At 36.8% G+C, this 27,206-nt stretch overlaps 1 protein-coding gene across 4 annotated transcripts in view; it reads left to right on the top strand.

The window, feature by feature from the left end:
• The window catches only part of OSBPL8 (oxysterol binding protein like 8), a 159,406-nt gene that overhangs the window by 62,855 nt on the left and 69,345 nt on the right, over nucleotides 1–27,206 (top strand). For 3 of the 4 annotated variants that reach the window (XM_060112295.1, XM_060112296.1, XM_060112297.1), the window contains one exon: nucleotides 7,524–7,661. In XM_060112295.1, coding sequence (XP_059968278.1) covers nucleotides 7,524–7,661 — 138 coding nt within the window. The remainder of the gene's footprint in view (nucleotides 1–7,523; nucleotides 7,662–27,206) is intronic. The other variant, XM_060112298.1, reaches the window with a different exon arrangement.

Raw genomic sequence — 27,206 nt, forward strand, 5'->3', positions numbered from 1 at the left:
CATATGTAAATTATAAAGCATAATCATACAGTGAGTACATATTGAACCTACCATTCAATTAAAGAACTTGAATCCTACAAATGCCTCATGTCTATCTATGTGCTTCTTCTCTTTCCTCTCCCTGTGCCTACCCCCCCAGGGGTGATGACTAATTTGTATTTTTTTGTTTATTATTCTTTGCTTTTTCAAAAATAGATTTTTTGGGTTATTTTTAGGTTACATATGTATCACTAAGGTTTGCTAGGTTTGTAATTTTATAAGAATGGTATCATGCTATATGTCATCTTCTTGGACTTGTTTTTTGTAGTTAACATTGGATTTCCAAGATTCAGCCATGTTACTGGGTATAGATAAAGACCATCTGTTTTTAGTGCTACATACTATTCCATTATATGCCTATACCACAATATATTAATCCATATTGTTTTCAATTGATGAATATTTAAGTTGTTTTGATTTTTGCTATTTTGAACAGCGTTGCTATAAACGAATCTTATTTTTGTCTCTTGGTACACACATGTAAGAGTATTTCTACGTATAAAGCTAGGAGTGGAATTTTTGGACCCATAGGATATGTGAAATTCAATTTTATAAGCTCTAAATGGTTTTCCAAAGTGCTTATATCAGTTTATATTCTGCCAGCAATGCTTAAGATGGCTCACTGATCCCATCCTTAACCAGTATTTGGCATTATCAGACTTACTAATTTTTTTCAGCTTTACTGAGTGTAAAATATTTATTTCATTGTGATCTTGATTTGTTTTTTCCTGACTGCTAAAGAGGATGAAAATCTTTTTGTACATTTATTGACCATTTGCATTTCTTCTTGCATGAACTAACTGTTCACGTTTTCCCACCATTTTTCTTTTTTTTAATTAAAAAAATTTTTAATTGAGGTATAATTGACATACAACATTGTATTAGTTTCAAGTGTGCAACATAATGATTCCATATTTGTATATATTTTGAAGTGATAACCACAATAAATCCACCTAACATCCATCACCATACATTGTTACAGAATTTTTTTTCTTGCGATGACAGCTTTAAGATTTACTCTTGTGATAAACTATAATGGAGAAGAATCTGAAAAAGAATATAGATAGATAGGTAGATATCTATATACATATAGATATGTAATTGAATCACTTTGCTGTATACCTGAAACATTATAAATCAACTGTACTTCAATTTTAAAAAAGATTTACTCTCTTAGCAAATTTCAAATATGCAGTACAGTATTATTAACTCTAGTCACCATGCTGTACATTACATCCGCATGACTTATTTATTTTATAACTGGAAGTTTGTACCTTTTGACCCGTTTTGCACAAACACAACCCCGACCCCTCTCTGGCAAACCGCCAATTTGTTATCTATATCTGTGAGTTCAGTTTTTGTTGTTGTTCTTGATTATTTGTTTAGCTGCCACATATAAAGGAGATCATATGGTATTTGTCTTCCTCTGACTTATCTCAGTTAGCATAATGCTCTGAAGTTCCATCCATGTTGTCAAAAATGAAAAGATTTCATTCTTCCATTGATGGACACTTAGGTTGTTTCCATATCTTGGCTATTGTAAATAATGCTGCAGTGAACATGGAATGCGTATATCTTTTCAAATTAGGGTTTTCATTTTCTTTGGATAAATACCCAGAAGTGGAATTGCTGGATCATATGGTAGTTCTATATAGGTTTACTTTTTGAGGAACCTACATACATACTGTTTTCCATAATGGCTGCACCAATTTACATTCCCACCAACAGTGCACAAGGGTTCCCTTTTCTCCACATCCTCATCAATACTTGTTATTTCTTGTCTTTTTGATAATAGCAATTCTAACAGGTGTGAGGTGATGCCTCATTGCGGTTCTGATTTGCATTTCCCTGATGATTAGTGATGTTGAGCATCTTTTCATGTACCTTTTGGCTATTGAGCTATATGAGTTCTTTATATATTTTGGATATTAACCCCTTATCAGAGATATGATTTGCAAGCATTTTATTCCATTCATTGTATTGATGGTTTCCTTTGCTGTGCAGAAGCTTTTTAGTTTGATGTAGTTTCACTTGTTTATTTTTGCTTTTATTGCCTTTACTTTTGCTGTCAAATCTAAAAAATCATTGCCAAGACTGATGTCAGGAAGCTCACTTCCAGGGACTTCCCTGGTGGCGCAGTGGCTAAGAATCCACCTGCCAATGAAGGGGACATGGGTTCAAGCCCTGGTCTGGGAGGATCCCACATGCTGTGGATAACTAAGCCTGTGCGCCACAACTAATGAGCCTACGCTCTCGAGCCCACGAGCCACAACTACTGAGCCTGCGTGCTGCAACTACTGAAGCCCGTGCACCTAGAGCCTGTGCTCTGCAACAAGAGAAGCCACTGCAATGAGAAACCCGCTCACCGCAATGAGAAGCCCATGCACCGCAGTGAAGAGCAGCCCCCACTCGCCGCAACTAGAGAAAGCCTGCGCGCAACCATGAAGGCCCAACACAGCCAAAAATAAATAAATTAATTTTTTTTAAAAAGGGTCACTTCTGGGCCTCCCTGGTGGCGCAGTGGTTAAGAGTCCGCCTGCCGATGCAGGGGATACGGGTTCGTGCCCCGGTCTGGGAGGATCCCATATGCCGCGAAGCGGCTGGGCCCGTGAGCCATGGCCGCTGGGCCTGCGCATCCGGAGCCTGTGCTCCGCAACGGGAGAGGCCACAACAGTGAGAGGCCCGCATACCGCAAAAAGAAAAAAAAAAAAAAAAAAAAAAAAAGGGTCACTTCCAGTTTTCTTCTAGGAGTTTTATAGTTTCAGGTTTTAAATTTGAGTCTTTAATCCATTTTGAGTTAATTTTTTTGTCAGAAAGTAAGTGGTCCAGTTTCATCCTTTTGCATGTAGCTGTCTAGTTTTCCCAACACCATTTATTAAAGAGACTGGCCTTTTCCCCATTATATATTTTTGGCTTCTTTGTCATAAATTAATTGACCATATATGTGTAGGTTTATTTCTGGGCTCTCTATTCTGTGCCATTGATCTATGTGTCCTTTTTTATGTCAATACCACAGTGTTTTGATTACTGTAGCTTTGTAATATAATTTGAGATCAGGGAGTGTGATGCCTCCAGCTTTGTTCTTTCTTAAGATGGCTTTGGCTGCTCGGGGTCTTGTGTGGTTCCACACAAATTCCATTGGAATTTTGAGAGGGATTGCATTGTCTATAGATTGCTTTGGATAGTATGGACATTTTAATACTATCCCTCCAATCCATAGCATGGTATATCTCTCCATTTGTGTGTGTCTTCTTCAATTTCTTTCCTCAGTGTTTTACAGTCTTCAGTGTACTGGTCTTTCACCTCCTTGGTTAAGTTTATTCTCAGGCATTCTTTCGATGCATCCTCCCATTTTTCTTTTGCATTTTTCATCTTTTTCTAATTGATTTATAGGAGTTTTTTTTTTAACATATTCTGGATACCAGCTCTTTGTTAATTATATGTGTTGCAAATATCTTCTCTTGTTTTTTTTGATTTCTTTTTATCTTTTGATTAGATTAATTCTTATTTTTTTTTCTTTCTTTTTTGGTTAGTGCTTTGTTGTGTCTTTTTTTTAATTTTTTAATTTAATTTTATTTTTTTATACAGCAAGTTCTTATTAGTCATCAGTTTTATACACATCAGTGTATACATGTCAGTCCCAATCGCCCAATTCATCACCCCCCCACCCCCACCCCTCTGCCGCTTTCCCCCCTTGGTGTCCATACGTTTGTTCTCTACATCTGTGTCTCAGTTTCTGCCCTGCCAACCAGTTCATCGGTACCATTTTTCTAGGTTCCACATATATGCGTTAATATAAGATATTTGTTTTTCTCTTTCTGACTTACTTCACTCTGTATGACAGTCTCTAGATCCATCCACGTCTCAACAAATGACCCAATTTCATTCGTTTTTATGGCTGAGTAATATTCCATTGTATAGATGTACCACATCTTCTTTAGCCATTCGTCTGTCGATGGGCATTTAGGTTGCTTCCATGACCTGGCTATTGTAAATAGTGCTGCAGTGAACATTGGGGTGCATGTGTCTTTTTGAATTATGGTTTTCTCTGAGTATGTGCCCAGTAGTGGGATTATAGGATCATATGGTAATTCTATTTTTAGTTTTTTAAGGAACCTCCATACTGTTCTCCATAGTGCTGTATCAATTTACATTCCCACCAACAGTGCAAGAGGGTTCCCTTTTCTCCACACCCTCTCCAGCATTTGTTGTTTGTAGATTTTCTGATGAAGCCCATTCTAACTGTGTGAGGTGATACCTCATTGTAGTTTTGATTTGCATTTCTCTAATAATTAGTGATGTTGAACAGCTTTTCATGTGCTTCTTGGCCATCTGTATGTCTTCTTTGGAGAAATGTCTATTTAGGTCTTCTGCCCATTTTTGGATTGGGTTGTTTGTTCCTTTAATATTGAGCTGCATGAGCTGTTTATATATTTTGGAAATTAATCCTTTGTCTGTTGATTCATTTGCAAATAGTTTCTCCCATTCTGAGGGTTGTCTTTTCATCTTGTTTATGGTTTCCTTTGCTGTGCACAAGCTTTTAAGTTTCATTAGGTCCCATTTGTTTATTTTTGTTTTTATTTCCATTACTCTAGGAGGTGGATCAAAAAAGATCTTGCTGTGATTTATGTCAAAGAGTGTTCTTCCTATGTTTTCTTCTAAGAGTTTTCCAGCATCTGGTCTTACATTTTTTTCTCTAATCCATTTTGAGTTTATTTTTGTGTATGGTGTTAGGAGTGTTCTAATTTCATTCTTTTACATGTAGCTGTCCAGTTTTCTCAGCACCACTTGTTGAAGAGACTGTCATTTCTCCATTGTATATCCTTGCCTCCTTTGTCATAGATTAGTTGACCATAGGTACGTGGGTTTTAAAGGAATCATTTCCTACCCCAAATTTATAAAGATTTTCTCTTAAATTTTCTTTAAAAAGCTTTCAAGTTTTGCTTTTTGCATTTATGTTTTTAATTGCATAAAAAATATTCTTTGTGTGTGGTATGAGAGTGGAACCTATTTTTCCAACATGGATGACCAATTTTCCTAGTATCAATATTATTAATTGCATAGTCTTTCCTACCTCTAGCATATATACATGCTCCACATATGCATGGGTTTGTCTCTGAGAGCTCTCTGTTAAGGTCTTTAGATCAATTTGTCTCTCTCTATATCAGTACCATACATTTTAAATTTCAGTAATAATTTTTAGGTATTAAATGGATATTGGATTTAGTAACTGAATAAGCCACCGTATACTTTATGATAATGAAGTTTCATAAAAATATAGAATTTGTTGATTTGATTCCTTTAACAAGATTCTTTTGAACACCTTCAGTATGCCAGAATCACACTGGGACTTGAGGATTTATGGAAAAATAAGGCAGACAAAACTCCCTTCTCATGGAATTTATGGTCTCATGTAGAAGGCAGATAATAGACAAATAAATGATATAATTTCAGATACTGATAAGAGCTACACTGAAAATCACGTAGGGTAAAGTGATAGAATATAATTGTGGTAGAATGGGCACTAACCAAAACAAAAAAAAAACAAAACCAGAATTGATAAATTGTATTATATTAAAATTAGGAACTGACTTATCAAAAAACACAATGAGGGGCTTTTCTAAAGAGATGACATTTGAACACAGACAACAGATGATGAGAGTGGTCAATAATATGAAGGTCTGGGGTAGAAGTATTCCAGGTAGAAGGGAAAAAAGATATAAGGGCTGTGACTGGGGCAAGATGGCATGTTTGAGGAATACCAAGAAGGGCATTATGGCTGGAGCCAAGCGAATAAAGAGGAGAATAGTAGAGAATGAGGTTGGAAAGATAAGCAGGGGCCAGACTGTTGAACCTTTAGGCCATGGAATTTATTGCAAATGTAATGGAAAGCCATTGTGGATATTTCTCCTTAATACAAATCTGATCTACGGTTTACAAAGATTACTCAGGCTTCTGTATAGAGAATGAACTCTACACAAGGCAGGGAGCAAGATGCTAAGTCTGGAGACCAAGTAGAAATCTGCTGCTGTGATAATGGTGGTAATGCTGGCTTGGAACAGGGTGGTAGTTGTGGAAGTGAGGAGAAGTAGGAGGATTCCAGATAAATTTTGAAGATAGAGTATAAAGATCTCACAGATGAATTGGATATGAAATGTGAAAGAAAGAAAAAAAATCAAAGAATACATCTAAGGTTTTTGGCCTGAGAAAGTGGGGGAGGGGAATAGTGATTCCATTAACAGATGGAAGAGAGGCAGGTTTGGAGGATAAGGAAAGGCCAGAACGGTTCTGGATAAATTTGAGATGTCTGTAAAATAATAGAGGTGATTATAAGGCAGGTAGTTGGATATGTGAGTCTTTGAGTTTAGGAGGAGATAAAAATTTAGTATTTATCAGTATAAGGATTCTTTTTTATGGACTTGATGGGAAAATAAATTTTTTATATCTTTACTTGGATGATAAGTGAAAGTATTTTTGAGTTTTTACTTTAAAATTTAAGGAGCTAAAATATAATTTTGATAACTTTAGCACAATTTGAAAACATGTTAAAACAATTAGATTTAAAAGATATGGTGATTAAAAAGGTGACTATTAAGTTCTCATTAAGTTTAAAATTACATGTAGACTGAAGACAGAATCATCCTCTCTCAAGATAAAACTCAAGTTTCCATAGACTGAAAAGCAGTTGTATAAAATGAAAGGGTGGAGATCCTGGGGCACCGTGCATCTGCTCACGATCTGCCCTACGCCTCCAATGAGTATTTTTCTCTTTTCTGCCCGCTCTGGAACCGGGCATTGGTCTCCTCTATTAGTAGCTTGGTCAAATGGGCGAATAGCAGCCTTAAACACTAGATTGATTGTTGGGACAGCAAGCTTTTGAGACCAGACTTTGAACCAAGTGGTTCTGAGTTAGAATCTTACCTCTATTACTTAGTCTTAGGCAAGACAATCTCTGAACCTAAAGTTTCCCCATCTATAAAACAAGAATCACACCTACTTTCCATGAAAATCAGAAATTAGAGTAGAAGTTCTAATGAATATAAAATACTATTTTATACTGCTATTAATTTGTATTTTTTTCTCATTACTAATGAGGTTGACTATCTTTTCATGTTTACTGACCATTTGTATTTCTTCTGTGAAATGACATTGTCTTTTGCTTACTGCTCTATTGACAAATATATAGAGTTAATAACACAATGAAAGGTTGACAGTAAACCTTGGAGTACTTTCATTATCAGAATATGTACTTTCATTTTTATGAGGTCTATAATTTGTATAATTTGATACCTATAAATTCCTCTTGAATTGATAACAAACTAAAAATAAAACAATTATGTTAATTTTTTATTAAAGTATTGAGTTGGTAAAATGAATATAACCACTGAGGCCATTTCAGTCGTAGTTCTATTCCATGTTATTAACTATGCGGTTATGTAAATCTATGAATTAAGTACTAATTCTTTTTCCCTTCTTTCCTTGAGCTGTGTTAGCAAACAGTGACGATACTCAACACCTGACACCAGGAAAGATGAGTCAGCGCCAAGGGAAAGAAGCTTTTCCAACGCCAACCAAAGATTTGTATCAGCCATCTTTTAGTCCAGCAAGTCCTCATAGCCAGGGTAAGGAGTTGTACTTTTAATGTTTTTTGTTGTTTTTGATGGTGTGTGTGGGGTGTGTGTGTGTGTGTGTGTGTGTGTGTGTGTGTGTGTGTGTTTAGGGAGAAAATTACATTTGGGGGGTCTATCATGACTTTTCTTTTGGACTGTTTGGTTTTATAAAGGTTTATGTTTGTTATGATCGTTCATAATACTCTTGAAATTAGTGCATTTTCCTTTGGAGTCCTTTAATTCCCCTTATATTCTCCAACATATTTGGTTAGTTGTATCATTCTTCTAATTCAGTGATTCTCAAACTTTTTGGTCTCAGGACTCCTTTGTACTGTCAAAGATTACTGAAGCCCCCAAAGAACTTTCGTTTATGTGGGTTAGGTAACCTCTTGATACTTACTGTATTGTAAATTAAAACTAAAACCTTAAAAAAATGTTTACTGTTTTTTTAATTGAAGTATAGTTGATGTACGTACAATATTATGCACATTACAGGTTTACAATATAGTGATTCACAATTTTTAAAGGTTATACTCCATTTATATTTATTATAAAATATTGGCTACATTCCCTGTGTCATATAATAAATCCTGTAGCTTATTTTATATGTAATAGTTTGTTTAAAATGTTTGCTCTTAATTCATTTAAAATTAAATAATAAACCTATCACAGGTTAATATGATTAAAATATTTTTATGAAAAATAACTGACCCCCTCTCCCCCACCAAAAAAAAGTTGAGTGAGAATGAGAAGAGTAGTATTCTTTTCCTTCAGGGTCCCTCAGCCTTGGCCCTGTTGTCATTGGGGGCTGGATAATTCTTTGTTGAGGGGAGATATCCCATGCATTGTAGGATATTTAGCAGCATCCTTGGCCACTGTGCACTAGATGCCAATAGTATTTTTCCTGATTGTGACAACTAGAAACAGCTCTAGATCTTGACAGATGTCCCTTGCAGGACAAAATTGTCTCTGGCTGAGAACTACTGTTTTACAGTTTTTGCAAATCTCTTTAATTTATGTCTAGCTTTATCAAGGACATTTGTAAGTGAAACTGGCCTTCTTTTACTGCAAGTGCAAGGCAGTGAAGAAATCAGTGACTACTACTGCAGTCTGGTGCCTCTGCTTTGATATGTGCCGAAGTGCCAGTGGTATTACCCAGCATTGCTTTTGCACTATCAGTGAAAATGTCAACACAGTGAAAAAGTATTATGAAACTAGTTTTGACCTTGCAGACCCTTTAAAAGAGTCTTGGGGACTTCCAGGGATTATGGAATTCCTAATTCATAATTGATACCTTTTGTATATTCGATTCTGCTTCTTAGCTAAAGTTTATTTGATCAAATGCTTTGAACTTTCCTGTGGTACTACTGGTAACTGTGTTCGAAAGACTTCTGCTTTTAAAACTAAGAACTTAAATTTGGTGTTTGAAAGCTAATATGTACTTAGGTTATCAAGTATTTTTAAAAATTTAGAGTCTTAACAATTATGTTATACTGTCTGTATAGTTAGTCAGGTTTTAGTGTTGTTACTTTATGAATTATTCCTTGAAGTAGGCTTTAGTTACTTCTTTTTAAATGAATATTAACTGGTTAATAGTAAGTTACATGATCATTTTCTAATTTATTCCAGTGGAAAATGTTTTTCTAGTCAAGTGTTAGATGGAGACATTTTTATATAGCATTGCAGGAATTGGAAAAACTTTAGCAAGATAAAAACAATTACTACTATGCTAAAATTTATTGCTTGGTTGTTGAATATATTTTGTAAAGTTAGCATTTTTGTTTCTAAATGCTTTTTTGAAAATGGATGTATGGTACACAATGGTATATACATAAGCTTCATTAAGATAAAATTCTGAAAGGATGCAGCTTACGTGATTTTTTTGTTCTGTGCACCAGAATTTTGACTGTAATAAATATGGTTCATCTGATTGATATATCTGTGTACTAGAATATTTAGAGGAATTCTTTAACTTGGAATTTAATGAAGTAACAAAAAGGTTAGTTACTAATCATTAAAAGTACTTTCATGTATCACAAACATTTTCCGGCAAACAAGGAATTTGAGAGAATAGTACAATGAACACTAATAAATCCATCAAGTAGATGTAAGAAATTATTAACCTTTTGTTGGATTTATTTTATTTATTTGGGGGTGGGGCTGGAATATTTGGAGTAAATCATAGACCTCATGATGTTGTACCCCCAAATACTTAATCCATCTCTAAAAATTAAGAACATTTTCTTATATAACCATAAAACCTTTATTAGATCTAACAAAGTTAATGATAATTATTTAATATAAGCTAACACCTAGCTCAAATTTAAATTTCCCCAATTGTCCCCAAGTTTTTTGCAATAAGCTTCTTGAAACCAGGATCCAAAAAAAGTTCATGCATTGCTTCTGGTTGTTATAGAATTATATCTCCTTTAATCCCAGAGAGCCTCCTTGTTTACTCTTATTTTATTTTCTCTTGTGCCTTTGACTTTTTTAAGAAACTAGGTCAGTGTCCCTACAGAGTGTTGGACCTTTTGGATTTGATTGCCTCCTTGCAGTATTGTTTTATTTGTTTCCCCTGTCTTGTGTATTTTCTGTGAACTGGAAGTTCAATGCAAAGGCTTGACTACATTCAGGTTGAACATTGTTGGCGAGATTGTTTTCTAGGGGATGTGTACCACTTCATACTGCCTCACATGAGAATTCACTCATCATACGATTGTCCCACTATTAGTGATGTGAGATTGATCAGTAGGTTCAGGTGGTGGCAGCCTGATCCTCTTCAACTGAAAGTTGCATCTTTTCTCCCCTTATAACCTGAAAGTAAAAGACAGTTGGCACCTAGTAAATATTCTGTTCCCCATCAACGTTTCACCTAAAGGTGTAAGCACTCTTTGATGATCAAGATCAATTAGGGTGGAAAACAACATTAGGGTGGAAAAAATGGTGATTTTCTAATTCTGTCATTCTTTTTACACTTGAAGTTCTTCTGTAAGAAAGAGATCTTAATTATCTTAAGGCTACCTAATAACCACTGAAACATAGTTCCTATAGGAAAGTCAGGATAAATGGTTATTGCCTCCTAAGTACCAGTTTTTTAGATTAAAAAGAAGACATAAAGTCTACTTCCGGTGGTGACATATTTTTTTTGGCTTAAAAATATTTTAATGTAAAGAACTCATGCATTGAAGACAATAATAGTATCTATCCAGCACATAAGATTTTTATAAGGCTTAAAATGCGTTAATACATATAAAAAGCTTAGAACATAGCCTGGTAAATGATAACCACTCATGATAGCTGATTAATAATAATAATAACCACGACAATATTATTACTATTATTATTGTTTTAAATAAATGATTCTATTTGAGTTGAAGGCTGATATTTCGACTTTTGCTGTACTTCAGCATCTTATTGAGGCTCATTTGGAAATTCTTTTAGTATGGATGGCCATGTACAACCTCTAACTTTTGCATTTACAGCGGCTGTAGTGTTAGTTATATCTTGATTTACACCTAAATGTTCCTGGGTAATTTATGGGTAAATTAATAGTTGTAGAGTGAATTACATACTGAACATACTTCTTTGTTAAAGTCAACCTATTGGGTTTTTGTAATGTATAATATCTCCCTCTGGTTTACCTACTGAAATTCCACATCATAGTTTTCAGGTGTCAGAGGTGTGTTTGAAATAAGATAAATCCATTAACTCTTGATTATGGTGAAGATAAATTATCGGAGATTAACAAATATCTAGAAAACCTCTTTGATAGGTCTGCCGTAACTCAAGTACTCTAGCTAGATCAGTATTTCAACTTCTGAGTGGAAAGAATTAGAATTCCAAAACCTTATTGATAGTAATAATGACTAACATTTAAAGTTCCCTGTGTCTCTTAAGTGCTTTTTACATGTATTATTAGCTCCTGGAATTCTTATAAGAGCCTTATGGTATATAAATCATTCTCCCTGTTTCACAAATGAAGAAACTGAGCAGTTGATAAGGGTAATTTCCTTAATGTAGTTTACACAGTTAATATGTGATAGAGCTAAAATTTGAACATAGTTATGACTCCAGAGGTTTATATTTTTAAAGTTTTGATCAATTTAGTCATTAGATTTTTTTTTTTTTTTTTTGCCATACGCAGGCCTCTCACTGTTGTGAGAGGGATCTCACAACATGTGGGATCTTCCCGGACCGGGGTACGAACCCGCGTCCCCTGCATCGGCAGGTGGACTCTCAACCACTGCGCCACCAGGGAAGCCCTAGTCATTAGATTTTTGAGGCTCAAATTTTCCAAACCTTAACTCTGGCTCCTGTGTCTTTTGATATAACCCCATAATGTGTACAATGCTTTATGTGGAGTTGGGTTTTTTTTCTTTCTTTCTTTGAGTAATATCTAGGAGTACAGTTGTGAAATCATATGATGAGTGTATGTTTTACTTTATAAGAAATGGCCAAAACTGTATTCCAAAGTAGTTATACCATTTTACATTTGTCAGCAGTGAATGAACATTTCAGTTGCTCTGTAACCTTGATTTCTTTTAGTTTAGCCATTCTAGTGGGTATATAGTAATATCACATTGTGGTTTTAATTTCCATTTCCCTGATGACTAATAATGTTGAGCATCTTTTCATATGCTCATTGGCCACTTGTATATCTGAAGTGTCAGTTCAGATGTTTTTGCCCATTTAAAAATTTGGCTTGTCTTATTGAGTTTTAAGAATTTTAAAATATATTTCAATATCATCCTTTGCTAGCTGTATATGTTGTATTTTCTTCCAGTCTTGGCATGCCTTTTCATTGTCTAAATGATTTCTTTCAAAGAACAGATGTTTTTAATTTTGATGAAATCCAATTTATCAGTTTTTCCCTATGACTCGAACTCTTTTTTCCCCCATTAAAGAAATCTTTGTGAACCCTAAAGTTGCAAAGAACACTTTTTGTGATTTCTTCTAGAAGTTTAAAGTGTCACAGCTCTGGTGTTTATCTTCATTTTCCTTCTTAACTATCATCGTCTTAGGTCAGGTCCTTATTATTCCATACATACATTACTTAGTACCATAGTATCCTAACTCCTCTTAGGACCTTGCCTTCCAATATACCAGGCTCATCTTTCTTAACAAGACAACCAAACAGAAAATCATTGTTACATGTTAAGGTGAGACTGTGATGGGACTGGGGTTCTTATAGATGTATATGGTCAGAGAAAACATGGATCCTATGAAGTAGGTCTCTTAGGGAAATTATATGAATAAAGAGAAATAGAAAATTATAAATGAAAATACAGATTTTTATTATTCAAGCTTATCACTGAAAACTTCATTAGGTATCTACATTTATGACACTCCCATTCTCAAAAAGCCAGTGGTTGACTGTTGCCTAGAGCAGTGCCTCCTAAGTCTGGCTGTATCTGAGAATCACCTGGGAGCTTTCTTTGCTTAGATGTAGCTTCTTCTCCAGCCTTTCAAAATCTCTAGGGTGAGTCTGTGTATTTATGAAGCTCTCCAAGTGTATCTGATGTAGCAACATTTGGATCAGCAAGCAGAAACCAGCAATAAAGAGCGTAAATTACAGATTTCATAATCTTGTAGTTAGAGCTGTTAGTATTTCTGACTTTATTCTTCCCTTCCAATTTCATTTTATATTTTCCCCCATCATGAACCTAGCTAGATGACTTTCTTCCCTGTTCCCCATAAGACTGTGCTTTTATTTATTCTCATTCTCCATTGTGGAACATTCTCTCCCTTCCCTCTGCTTATCTAATTCTTCTCAAATCCCGGGGTGCAAAAAAAATGACCTCAAAATAAGGATCAGATCAAGAGTTCTTCTGTAAGATTTTTTTGGTTGAGACCTCAGAAAGATTTAAGACAATGCCTCTTAGAGCCTTTCAGCTAGACAAAAGCATTGAAAAGAGTCTTAAAGGCATACCTTATAAGAATGTCTCAGCTAGTCCAAAGAGCTTCAAGGCTCATAAATCTGCTTTCCTACAGTACCATGACAGACATACCAAAGAAGAGAGTGGCAAAAAAAAAAAAAAAGCTAAATCAAAGAAGAGAGTGGCCTATCTCAGAGATTAGTGGGTGTGATGTCTGTTTAATGGAGTTATTTCCAATAAAATTCATAGGAAATCCACAAAGTTTTTACAAGGATGGTACTAATCAAAGCTCCACCAGCTTAGACAGAAAAGGACAGACAAAGTTCAACTAAAAAGAACCTTTGTATGTGTGGGGAATCCCAGTCTTACATGGGCAGGAAGCAAGCTGAGAAAGCTACACTGTTGCAAACGTGGACCATTTCTTATGAAATAGGAAGAGTGACCCGAGAATGGAGCTCTGAGCTCGGAGCCCAGAGGGTAGAGTCACCAGTGACAGAGGACTCTTTTCAGGGAGCAGAACTGTTGTTCTAGTCAAGTAGGTGATGACATGTCCCTAGCAGATTTCACAATTGCTATGGCACTGATATGTGCCTTCAGTGTAACTCCCTATTCCCTACAGCTTTTGAACTCAAGTGTCTTATTGCAATTCTGTCCTCTGGCTCTCTGACTCTGGCTCTCCTCACTAAAGCCCACCCCACACACATCAAGATAATCTTTCATTTGTTATCTGTTTAGATTATGATGATGAATTATTTGGATTATTCCAAAAATTGTGTATTTGCCAGATTTTTTTCCCTGTTTGAAGAATAAGTACCAGTTTACTTCAAAGTAGTTTTAACTTAAGTATGATTACAATCTCTTAAGTAGGATGGTATTTGTTTTAGGCTGACTTGTTTGAATGTACTATATTTCAGTTTTTTATCAAGAAAGAAAGACTTGTAGATTAGGCTTGTTGTCTCCGTTTTCCCTGTACTTTTGAATAAGGACAATGCTAAGGCAGCCTAGAGACTAAATTATAGCTCATCTCACAGACAGATGCTCTATTCCCTCTGGATCACATTTGAGATTATTATCAAAGCTTGATGAATTGCTAAATTTTATCTTGTAGCTACCCTTTCTTTCTCTGGTCATAAAAAGCTATTTTCACGGTTTTATTTTTTAAAAACCATCTTTCAACTGTAGTGCTTTGTGAGAGAATGTAAAATGTTGCCGTGCCAAAACTTTTATGAATCCATTTCAAAGTAACTTTTGTGTTTAAAATTTAAAAACTTTGAAAACTAAAAGTTTTACCTGCTCAATCAGTTTTATCAAAGTTAATTTAAGCCATGTTTGGTTTATCTAGGCTTGAATTAAAATGTCTACACTTAGTATTGTGTTTCTCTTATCCTTTAGTAAATTCTCTTAAACCTGTGAAGTCCCTTCACCTTGAATGCTCTGGCAGCACTAAACGTGGAGTGATGGGTCTATATCTCATACTTCTAACTTAACAGAAAACTTTAAAGGGGGATTTTCTTTAACAGAGAGTGTACTGTTGTGAAGATATCGTACCAGATTCCCCAGGGTGACAATTTTAGACATTCTTAATAAAATCTCAGGTGACTACTGCTGAGTACCTTCAGTAGAGTGGCTCACAGACCAAAGGAGACCTAGAAGTCAGTTTCCTCCCTGAACCGAAGCAATTCTTCCTTCCTTGGCAAGACATTTCTAGGGTCAATTCTGAACATATATGAGACCATACACACATTAACAAGTGTGTTCTTGAATACATGTGTTATATTTCATGAAAATTGTTTTACCTAAAAGAAAACTTGAATTTATTCCCCACCCCCACTCTCTTTTTTTCCCTAGATGTTGTGCTATGGTAGATTGTTTTCTTTAGAAATAGTATAAGTTAGAGATTATGTTGATTTTCTTCTAAGTTTCTGAGCCCTCAATAAGTTAGATTTCTGAAGTTATTTCTTTTTTTTTTTTTTTTTGCTGTACGCGGGCCTCTCACTGTTGTGGCCTCTCCCGTTGCGGAGCACAGGCTCCGGACGCGCAGGCTCAGCGGCCATGGCTCACGGGCCCATCCGCTCCGCGGCATATGGGATCCTCCCAGACCGGGGCACGAACCCGTATCCCCTGCATCGGCAGGCGGACTCTCAACCACTGCGCCACCAGGGAGGCCCTGAAGTTATTTCTTAAGACATGGTTGTTTTCTGTTTTGAAATTCCTTGTGTTTGGGGAGTTGCTTCATAGAGTTATGAAAGTACCTATTAAGTAATGAAAGGGAATATAATATTTGGCAAGTTAAGAAAATAAGAATAAAATACGTTTCTAAATCTCTCTTGTGAAATGTTACAATATCTGTATTCTTCGGCTGTTGCTACAGGAGAAACAAATACTTTGAAATCATTTATTGAAAAGTGAGAATGAATAATTTAGCTTTGTTTTAAGCATCTTCACAAAGATGAGAGAGTCTGTCTTATCCTTGCCAGTCCTTACTAACTGCTTCTTTAACAAAGCAGTAAGATGAACATTAAGAACGCTAAAGGATGCTTTTCTCCCCATAAACATATACATTCATATATTCCTCCACCCCCAATTTATTTATTTATTAAGATAACAGTGAAGGATTGTCACAAAATACCTGCACTAGTTTCTCAGCTCTTTTCTGGTGGGATTTCCCCCCCAATTGTCTTCACAGTCTGAGAGGTTGAGATATCCCTCTTAGCAAGAATGGTAAAAGAGTTTCATTTGTAGAGTTAGCTGCTACAATTTTCCTTTCCTTATTTGAGGCATGTGGAGGCAAGCTTTCTGTATTTTTAATGAATATATAGCAAGATAATATCAATTTAATTTACCAAGTAATATTTGCATAATTTCTGAGAGAAGATAAACAGTAGTTTAATAGAAACTTTTCTGTTTCCATTTCTTTTTTTTCTTTTTTTTTTTTTTTTTTTGCGGTACGCGGGCCTCTCACTGTTGTGGCCTCTCCCGTTGCGGAGCATAGTCTCCGGACGCACAGGCTCAGCGGCCATGGCTCACGGGCCCAGCCGCTCTGCAGCATGCGGGATCCCCCCGGACCAGGGCACGAACCCATGTCCCCTGCATTGGCAGGCGGACTCTCAACCACTGCGCCATCAGGGAAGCCCTGTTTCCATTTCTTTGTGGTAACTTTGAACGTATATTAAATTTTATTTAAGGATGAAACACTGAAAGTTTAGCAAACTCATCTTTTCCCAGGTGGAGGAAGGATGTTTGTAACAGAAGGACAAATACCACCTGAGGAGTACAGGATTTTCCAAGGGTCTCCTCTATCAATCTGGCCTTTATTTAGCCTGCTTGGTACCTACCTCTGTACTAGAGAGCAAGAACAAACAAAAAATGATATTCGTAGCTTCTGCCTTCAAGAGTTTAATTTGTGATTACGAAGTTTAGGGACAAGAAGTAGGGAAACATAAGAAAACATGAAAACATGTAGCTGAACTTTCACTTCCAGTAACATGGCAAACTAAATGTTCAGAGAAAACCTTCCTAGTAAGAACATCAGAATGCTGGTCATGGTGTTGTAAAAATTTATTTTTAGAGTGTGACTGACCTGTCGGTAAAGTAAGGGAGTTAGTAAGAGTTATTGAGAGAAGGGAGCCAATTTAAATAATAACCACTTAAAATAACAGAAAATAAGGTACATAGCAATAAATCTAACAAGAGGTGTGAAATACCTTTAAGTAGAAAAGTATAATACTATGAGTATGTATTCTTAAGAAATGGAGAGACATACCATGTTTCTGATAGGAAAATGCAATGTTATTAGCATGTCACTTCTCAGATTGATTGTGTGTGTTCGATGTGTTTTGAATTCATATCTCAACAGGATTTTTTTCATGGTACTTGATAAGGTTGTCCATAACTCTCTAGGGAGAGCAAAGGGCAAAGAAGAGACGAGACATTCCAGAAGAAGCAGAGCCAGACAAGGGTCAGGGCTTCCTTAGTCCTTAACCTAACGCTCTAGTAAATAAGATGGGTGGTATTCCTGCTGATAGAGACAACGAGATGAATGGAACACAGCAGACTTCAAACAGGCTCAAGCATATATGGAAACTCAGTGTATGACAGTTTACTCAAGAAACTGTTTTGGGGAAATTAGTTATCTGTATGAGAAAAATGAAAATAGATCTCTTCCACTAAATACAAAATCAAACCCAGATTAAATGTGAAAGATAAAGCTATTAAACTTTACAAAACATAGAAAAATATTTGTATATCCTTGAGGTAAAGAAGGATTTAACAAGACACACACACACACACCTCTCAAACTGAAGATTGACCCATTCTACCTTGTTGAGTTTAAGAATATCTGTTTATCTAAAGATACCACAAAAATAGTGAAGAAACAAATGGCTATGCATATAACTGACAATGAATTAATATCTAGGAAAAATAAGATACTCCTATGTATCAACCCAAAAGACCAAAACCCACTAGAAAAATATACAAAAGACATGAATAGCTATTTACAGAAGAGATAACACAAAAGGCCAGTAAGTGTGAAAGGATGTTTAACATTAGGAAACTGGCAAAAGTGAATTAATACTACAGTGGATTTCCATTTTATACCCACTAGATTCAAAGTCCAACAAGTACAAGTGTCAGTGGGGACGTGAAACAACAGAAACTCTCATTTACTAGTAATGAATGCATATGTTGGTGATTTTGGAAAACAGTTTGGCATATTACATAGTAAAGTTGAAGATGAGCATACTCCTTAGTGTATCCTAGACCTAGTGAAACTCTCACAAATGTGTACCAGCAAATTGTCTGTAATAGAAAAAAAAAGAAATGGGGAAAACCCAAATGTCTATCATCAGTGGAATGAGTAAATATCACAGTTATATTCATACAGTAGAATAGTATACAACAATGAAATGAATGATTTAAAGCTACAGGCATCAGTGTGGAAGCATATACAAAACAAATTAAAGTTCATGCAGTATGATGACATTTATGTAAAGTTTAAAAATAAGTAAAATGAATGAATGCATGGGACCTCCCTGGCAGTTAAGTGGTCCCACTGTAGGGGGCACAGGTTCTGGTTGGGGAACTAAGATTCTGCATGCTGCATGGTGTAGCCAAAAAAAAAAAAAAAGAGAGAGAGAGAAAGAAAAAAGAAAAAAGTGAATCAAGGGACTTCCCTAGCAGTCCAGTGGTTAAGACTGTACACTTCCACTGCAGGGAGCATGCGTTCGATCCCTGGTTGGGGAAGTAATATCCTGCAAGCCGCGCCGTGTGGCCAAAAAAGAGAATCAATGCATTGTGTAGGGATAGGTACATGATAGAACAATAGAAGGAGTAAAATAGAATTTGGGATAAGGGTTAACTCTGATTAGAAGGGAGGTGTGTACAATCAAGCATACATGGGAGCCATCAAAGACACTTGAAATGCTCTCTTTCTTAAGTTAGTGGTCATTACCTATTTTTTCATTTTTATTAATGTTTAAAATGTACATGTTGTATTCACTCTTGTGTATACGTCCTTAGAATAAATGCATCTCTCTTTTTTTAATGGTATAGTCTGTGGGCTAGTGCTGGTGCATGTGGTTCTTTCCTAGTTCTGTAAGTAGATGAGAAAGATAAATACACTATTATGATTTTTCACTAAGTAAAATTCCTTCACTGTAAAGGACCATCCTTTATTATGAGATTATAGTCTTCCTGCTGTATGATATTTAATATCCCTTTGTGAATTGATGAAGATTGTGAATTATAGGTTTAAAAAAATATTATGTCTTATCAAGATGAGAACCCTGATAGCAGTGCTACCGTTTTGGGGGGAAATTTTACTGGTCCCCAAATTCAAACTCTGTGAACCATAGGTTTATGTCATTTGCCTATGTGAGGAGATTGTGGGTATAGGGTAAAAAGATAAGGAAATCCTTGTATTTTGGATGGAGTAGTGGACCATGAAGTTAGTTAGATATGTGGTTACAACTGTGGAATCAAAATAGCTTCTTCAGGACCTTGTTAGGCTCATCATTAGGAAATTTCTGGAGTGTGCCAGCCTATTTAATTCATATCCAACTCCAAAGCTTGCATAGAGTTGGATTGAGTCTCTGATGGGTAAGTAAAAAGATGTGAGCATTGGCACCAATATTTGAACATCAGCTAAGAGGGAATGGAGAGATCAGTATCCATTCTTGCTGTCCTAAAACAAGCAATATTGTCTTATAACTTGGTTCCCATGCTTGGAGAGAAGAGCTGGAAGACTAGTTACTTGTGGAACACTAACATTTAAATGGGTACAGTGGGGAGTGGGATTTTCTTTATCTGTTATGTTTTGAGAACTCAGTTGTATGGAAGGAAAGAGTGTAGTAGCTTTTTTCTAACATGATACTTGCACAGCTTTCTAGTGGAAGAATTTTTGAAACATAGATTTTTAAAAAGTTTTTAATTAAGTCCCTGATTTACAAACTGTCCCTATATGTGAAAGATGATCCAGTTGAGTGGTCTCTGTCCTATAGGCTCCCCTTTCTTCTTCACTATCATTAAGATTTTTCTCATTTTACCCCTTCCCACCTCAGACCCTATTGTAGCCTGGGATCGTGTTTTTTATCCCCCATCTTTGAGTCTCGCCTTACCACAAAATGGTTTGATGCTGGCATCTGTGTTGGCAGGCTTAGGGAAAGCAGAAAGAGGAGACGGGGGGAAAGTAAACACTACTCTCTCTCATGGCTGGATTCTAATCTTGGCTCTATTGCTTGTTTACTGTGTGACTTTGAGCCTGTGACTTTGAGCCTATGTGCCTCAGAGCTTGATTACCTGTAAAACCAGGATACTACTCCTTTTGTATGTCATATTGTTGTTCTTTGAATCTATTGAGAACACATGTGAAAACACTTTTGAAAGCTTATTACTATATAATTATTAGGTAGTATTATGATGGTTACATTCATAGGTACTCTTAGTACATCTTCAGTTAGATTCTTGTGAACAGTCTTAGAAAGAAACCTAAGTACTTCATTTAACATTTACTTTGTGGAAATAGACTCTCCGAGTTTCAATCAACTTTTAATGAACATGTACTCACATATGTTGAAAGCTCAGTAAGAGCAGAAATTAGGGACTGTTATGTTCATAACTCTCTTGTGCTTAACATAATTCCTAACACAAAGTAGGTGCTTATTAAATTTTTATTGAATGAATGAATATCTAATATACAAATATAATTACAAAGAACTTTTCATCCAAAGGAAAGTACTGTCTTACACTTATTGCTGTGCATATGGATATATAGACAGGAATGCTATCCAGTCTAAAATTATACTAAGCCATCCTTTTAATTTTGTATGTGCATTTGCATGTGCTGTTAAGTTGAGAACGTATTTAATGCTGAGAAGCTACAGTTATTTTCTGAGGTAATGTGGGATAATAAGATTGCTTTGTATAATTTTCAAACCGTATAATCATCAATGAAATTTTACTAATTACAGCTAAGAAATTAATTATCATATTGGAGGATGGAAGTTGACTGAGAACTTTATTGTTGTGTTTTATATTTTAAAGCAAAGGTTATTATCAACCATCTTAATTTATATGTTCTTTGAAAGGTTATTAATAGACTTTTTTGCTAAGCCTGTGCTGCTTAAATAATAGTAAATAACTATATTATTTTTTAATTTCATGCTCTGTAAGGAAACTTACTGCTGAATTTGTATAGTACCACCTTCAGATATTTAGTTCATTTTTTAGGGCAGTGGTTCTCTTCATGTTTGGACATAATACTTTCTTAAATTCTTATTGGTTGATTTTTGTTTTCAGTATTTAGATCTTTTCCCAACTCTTCTTGCTGCTTTAAGGATTTTAAAATCTCTTAAAGCCTAAGTTTATTATTTGGGATTCAAGATAAAGTATATAGCTCTTATAATACTTTCATCATAATTTAAATCAATATATTTTATCATGAGTGTGCATATGGAACTTTATATAGAGTTTAGATGGATTTTCCAACTACCAAATTAGATTATTTCAGAATATCAGCTATGTTTGCTTTATCTGTTTTTTAAATAAAGATGGTCTGGAATTTGTCCAGGGAACTCATTGGCGTTCTGTTATTACAGTGAGATGCCTTCTCCAGTCCTAATCTTCTGGCTCTATAGAAAGAAGTTGAAGCTGGGCATTTTCTTTGGGCATATAGCAGGAACATCTAAAGATCTTCTTATTATGGCCTTTTGTGGTTTTTTCCTCTGCTCAAATGTCTGCCATTTTAATATGGAAAGAGTCCCTAGACCAAAGATAACATATGTAGTTGGTCTCTAGTGGCAAGGAGAGGTATTAGTTCTTTTTAGTGTTAGGGAATTTCAAAAGGAATAATATCATTTATGTCAGTGTTTTCCTATTTTGACAGTGATCCATGTAAGAAATACATTTTATGTCACTACCCAAAACATAATGTGTGTGTGTGTACTTATATAAAAAGTCTTAAATGATTGATGAAACAGCTCGCCTTTTAATATCAGAGTATGATGCACTCTAATATTTCCTATCTTGGCTTATTCTGTTTCATTTTTTTAAATGCTATTTGTGAGTCACTAAATTGATTTTCAACTTACCAATGAGTGGTAACTTGAATTTTGAGAAGCATTTTCAAAATAAGTAAGTTTATCCATAGGTCAAAATCTATTTCTAATATAAGTGTTTCACATGACTTTCAAAACTATTTTAATGATCCTACAACATTCTTTTTTTGTAATTTTTCTTGTTTTCATACATAGATAATGTAGTGTAAAATGAGAGAGATGATAAATTCAAATGTTAACCCAGATATGTTTGAAGAATGTTCAGCTTTGCTATAAGTTTTACAGTAGTTGAATCTAGCCAGCAAGGCACAGTAAATGTGATTATGGGCGGCTTCCCTGGTGGCGCAGTGGTTGGGAGTCCGCCTGCTGATGCAGGGGACACGGGTTCATGCCCCGGGCTGGGAAGATCCCGCATGCCGCGGAGCGGCTGGGCCCGTGAGTCATGGCCGCTGAGCCTGTGCGTCCAGAGCCTGTGCTCCGCAACGGGAGAGGCCACAACAGTGAGAGGCCCGCGTACTGCAAAAAAAACCCAAAACCAACCAACCAAAAAAAAAAAAAATGTGATTATGCTGCAGGTCTTTAAAAAAATTTTTTTTAATTAATTTTTTTTTTTTTTTTTTTTTTTGGCTGCGTTTGGGTCCTTCGTTGCTGCGTGGCTTTCTCTCTAGTTGTGGTGAGCAGGGGCTACTCTTTGCTGCAGTGCGCGGGCTTCTCAATGTGGTGGCTTCTCTTGTTGAGGAGCACAGGCTCAGGGTGCGCGGGCTTCAGTAGTTGCAGCATGCAGCCTCAGTAGTTTTGGCGTGTGGGCTTCGATAGTTGTGGCGCGTGGGCTCATTAGTTGTGGCTCACGGGCTTAATTGCTCTGCAGCATGTGGGATCTTCCCGGACTAGGGATCAAACCCATGTCCCTTGCATTGGCAGCGGATTCTTAACCACTGTGCCACCAGGGAAGTCCTAAAGATTTTTTATTGAAGTATAGTTGATTTGCAATGCTGTGTTAGTTTTGGTATAGTGCAGCAAAATGATTCAGCTGTACATACATACATATATATATATATGTTTGTATCTGCTAATCCCAAACTCCTAATTTATCCCTTCCCCACCCCCTTTTCCGTTTGGTAACCATAAGTTTGTTTTCTATGTCTGTGAGTCTATTTCTGTTTTTGTAAATAAGTTCATTTGTGTCATATTTTTATAAGTGATATCATATGATTTTTGTCTTTCTTTGTCTGACTTACTTAGTATGATAATCTCTAGGTCCATCCATGTTGCTGCAAATGGCATTATTTCATTCTTTTTTATGGCTAAGTAGTGTTCCATTGTGTATATATACCACATCTTCTTTATCCATTCATCTGTCGATGGACATTTAGCTTGCTTCCATGCCGTGGCTATTATAAATAGTGCTGCTATGAACATAGGGGTGTGTGTATCTTTTCAAATTAGCGTTTTCTCTGGATATATGCCTGCAAGTGGTATTGCTGGATCATATGGCAACTCTCTTTTTAGTTTTTTAAGGAACCTCCATACTGTTTTCCATAGTGGCTGCACCAATTTACATTCTCAGCAACAGTGTAGGAGGGTTCCCTTTTCTCCACACCCTCTCCAGCATTTGTTATTTGTAGACTTTTTAATGATGGCCATTCTGGCCAGTGTGAGGTGATACCTCATTGTAGTTTTGATTTGCATTTCTCTAGTAATTAGCAATGTTGAGCATCTTTTCATGTGCCTGTTGGCCATTTGTATGTCTTCTTTGCTCTTCTACCTATTTTTTAATTGGGTTTTTGTTGTTGTTGTTACTGAGTTGTATGAGCTATTTGTATGTTTTGGAAATTAGGCCCTTGTCAGTCATAACGATTCCCAGGAAAAGATAAGCTGAACAGAGTCTCTGGGTTATAGTTTGGCTTTGATTTATTTGAGAGTTTAACAGGAATCTCTTCTTTGGAAAGCACTGGGCAAGTGAGCCCTGGGATACATAGGGTTCATCATAGCTTGCAGTTTAGGTACTAGATACCTGACAGTAATATGGTCATGAAAGGTATTTTCTGCCTTTTAGTTCACCATGTCCTACCAAGAATAGGTAGAAAATAGAACATTTAAATTAAAAACTTTTGCTTTGTGAAAGAAAGTTACAAGAGAATGAGCTCACAAGCCAAAGACTGGGAGAAAATATTTCCAAAAAGCACACCTAGAAAGGACCTATCCAATGATATACAAAGAGTTCTGAAAACTCAACAATAAGAAAACAAACAACTCGATTAAAAAATGGGCCAAAGACCTTAACAGACACCTCACCAAAGAAGGTATACAGATAACAAGTAAGCATATGAAAAGATGTTCCATGTCATATGTCATCAGGGAAGTGCAAATTAAAACAACAAGATATAACCACTGCACACCTATTAGGATGGCCAAAATCTGGAACATTGACATCATGAAATGCTGGCAAGGATGTGGAACAGCAGGAACTCTTGTTCATTGTTGGTGGGACTGCACAACGGTACAGTCATTTCAGAGGATCGTTTGGAGGTTTCTTACAAAACTAAATCATATTCTTACCATATGGTCAAGCAGTCACACTGCTTGATATTTATCCAAAGGGGTTGAGAACTTATGTCCTCACAAAACCTACACAAAGATGTTTATAACAACTTTATTTTATAATTGCCAAAACTTGGAAGCAACCAAGTTTTGTCCTTCTGTAGGTGAAAGGATAAATAAACTGTGATACATCCAGACAGTGGAATATTGTTTAGAGCTAAAAAGAAATGAGATATTGGGACTTCCCTGGTGGTCCAGTGGTTAAGAATCCACCTTCCAATGCAGGGGACGTGGGTTTGATCCCTGGTGGGGGTACTACAATCCCTCATGCCGCGGGGCAACTGGGCTCTTGCGATACAACTATTGAGCCTATGCGCCACAACTGGAGAGCCCGTGTGCCACAACAGCTGAGCGCACGTGCTCTGGAGCCTGCGTGCCACAACTAGAGAGAGACCTGCATGCACCGCAGCAAAGAGCCTGCATGCTACAATGAAAGATCCTGCATGCGCAACTAAGACCTGACGCAGCCAAAAATTAATAAATAAATTAACAAAAAAAATAAAGAAATGAGATATCAAGCCATAGAGGAACCTAAAATGCATATTGCTAAGTGAAGGAAGCCGACCTGAAAAGGCTTCAGACTGTATGATACCAGTTACCTGACATTATGGTCGAGGCAGAATTATGGACACAGTAAAGATTCGTGGTTTCCAGGAGTTAGAGAGGAGGGAGGAGTGAATACTTGAAGCACAGAAGATTTTTAGGGCAGTGAAAATACTCCATTTTCACTGTTAGGAACCTGTTAGGAACCAGGCCACAGAGCAGGAGGTGAGCGGCGGGCGAGCGAGCAAAGCCACATCTGCGGCTCCCCCTTGCTCACGTTACCGCCTGAGCCATCCCCCCGCCCCCCGCCCCGGTCTGTGGAAAAATTGTCTTCTGCAAAACTGGTCCCTGGTGCCAGAAAGGTTGGGTACTGCTGCCCTAGAGTATGCTGTGGACTTTGGGTGATGATGTGTTAATACAGATTGATCAGTTGTAACAAATGTTCTACTCTGGTGTGGGAAATTGATCATGGCAGAGGCCATGCATGTGTGGAGGCAGGGGATATATGGGAAATATCTGTACCTTCCTCTTTTTTTTTTTGCGGTACGCGGGCCTCTCACTGTTGTGGCCTCTCCTGTTGCGGAGCACAGGCTCCGGACGCGCAGGCTCAGCGGCCATGGCTCACGGGCCCAGCTGCTCCGCGGCATGTGGGATCTTCCCAGACCGGGGCCCGAACCCGTGTCCCCTGCATCGGCAGGCGGATTCTCAACCACTGCGCCACCAGGGAAGCCCTGTACCTTCCTCTTAATGTTGCTGTGAATCTAAAACTGCTCTAAAAATAAAGTCTTTAAGAAAAAACATTTCAACATATTTGAAGTATCCTCAGTTTATCCAGCTGCATCAGGGGCTGAGAGAAAGAGAAAAAGCTTCATCAGCATATTGTCAAGACCAGCCAAGGTCAGAAAAGAATTTGGGCAAAGCTCACCCACAGAATTTGTCTTTTGGGTCAAAAAGAGATAGTAGGAGACATTTGGTGATGACAGTTTTTTAAGTTCAGTATCCTGTTTCCTGTATTCCATGCATTCTTAATTTGCCATCACTTTTTGGTAGAGCATATATATATATTTTAAAATTTATTTATTTTGTTTTTGGCTGCATTGGGTCTTTATTGCTGCGTGGGCTTTCTCTAGTTGCGGCGAGCAGGGGCTACTCTTCATTGCAGTGCGTGGGCCTCTCATTGCGGTGGCTTCTCTTGTTGTGGAGCATGGGCTCTAGGAGCATGGGCTTCAGCAGTTGTGGCTCTCGGGCCCTAGAGCGCAGGCTCAGTAGTTGTGGCGCACGGACTTAGTTGCTCCGCGGCATGTGGGATCTTCCTGGACCAGGGCTCGAACCCGTGTCTCCTGCATTGGCAGGCGGATTCTTAACCACTGCGCCACCAGGGAAGCCCTAGAGCATATATTTTTGTATAGCCTTTCTCAAGGAAGTTCCTTAGAGGGAAGTAAGGAAGGCCTGTGGAAAATAATATAGGTGAATATTTTCTCAATTGTCCCAAGTATATGGTACATAATTAGAGCCATTATAGATGCATGGGAGAAAAAAGTTAATTCATTCTGAAGAGTGGATGTTTTAGTGCATTAGGCCTAATTCTATTGTAGAACCCCAGGTGAGAATGGCTACTCTAGTAAATTCTTTAAAAACATTCATGGAAAGTAAAATTTTAAGACCTTGCATATCTAAAAATATCTTTATTTTACCCTAATATGTAATTGATGATTTGACTGGGTATGGAATTCTAAATTGGAAGTCATTTCCTTCTAATTTTGAAGGCCTTGCCTGTATTTTTGTCTTGATTTCAGTATTGTTGATGTCAGTAACTTGTCTCATTCCTGATCTTGGTGCTGTAAATTATATGCACAAGGATTCTTCGCCATGGGTAGGATTAGTTCTCAGTTTTTACCACTGCTGGTTTGTGGTTAAGCTTTCCTGAATCTGCAGGACAGTGACTACAAGTTCATTTCATGCTCTCCACTGTCAAACTTATG

The sequence above is a fragment of the Mesoplodon densirostris genome, chromosome 11 (assembly GCF_025265405.1).
Source record: "Mesoplodon densirostris isolate mMesDen1 chromosome 11, mMesDen1 primary haplotype, whole genome shotgun sequence".
In the NCBI taxonomy this organism is placed as follows: domain Eukaryota; kingdom Metazoa; phylum Chordata; class Mammalia; order Artiodactyla; family Ziphiidae; genus Mesoplodon; species Mesoplodon densirostris.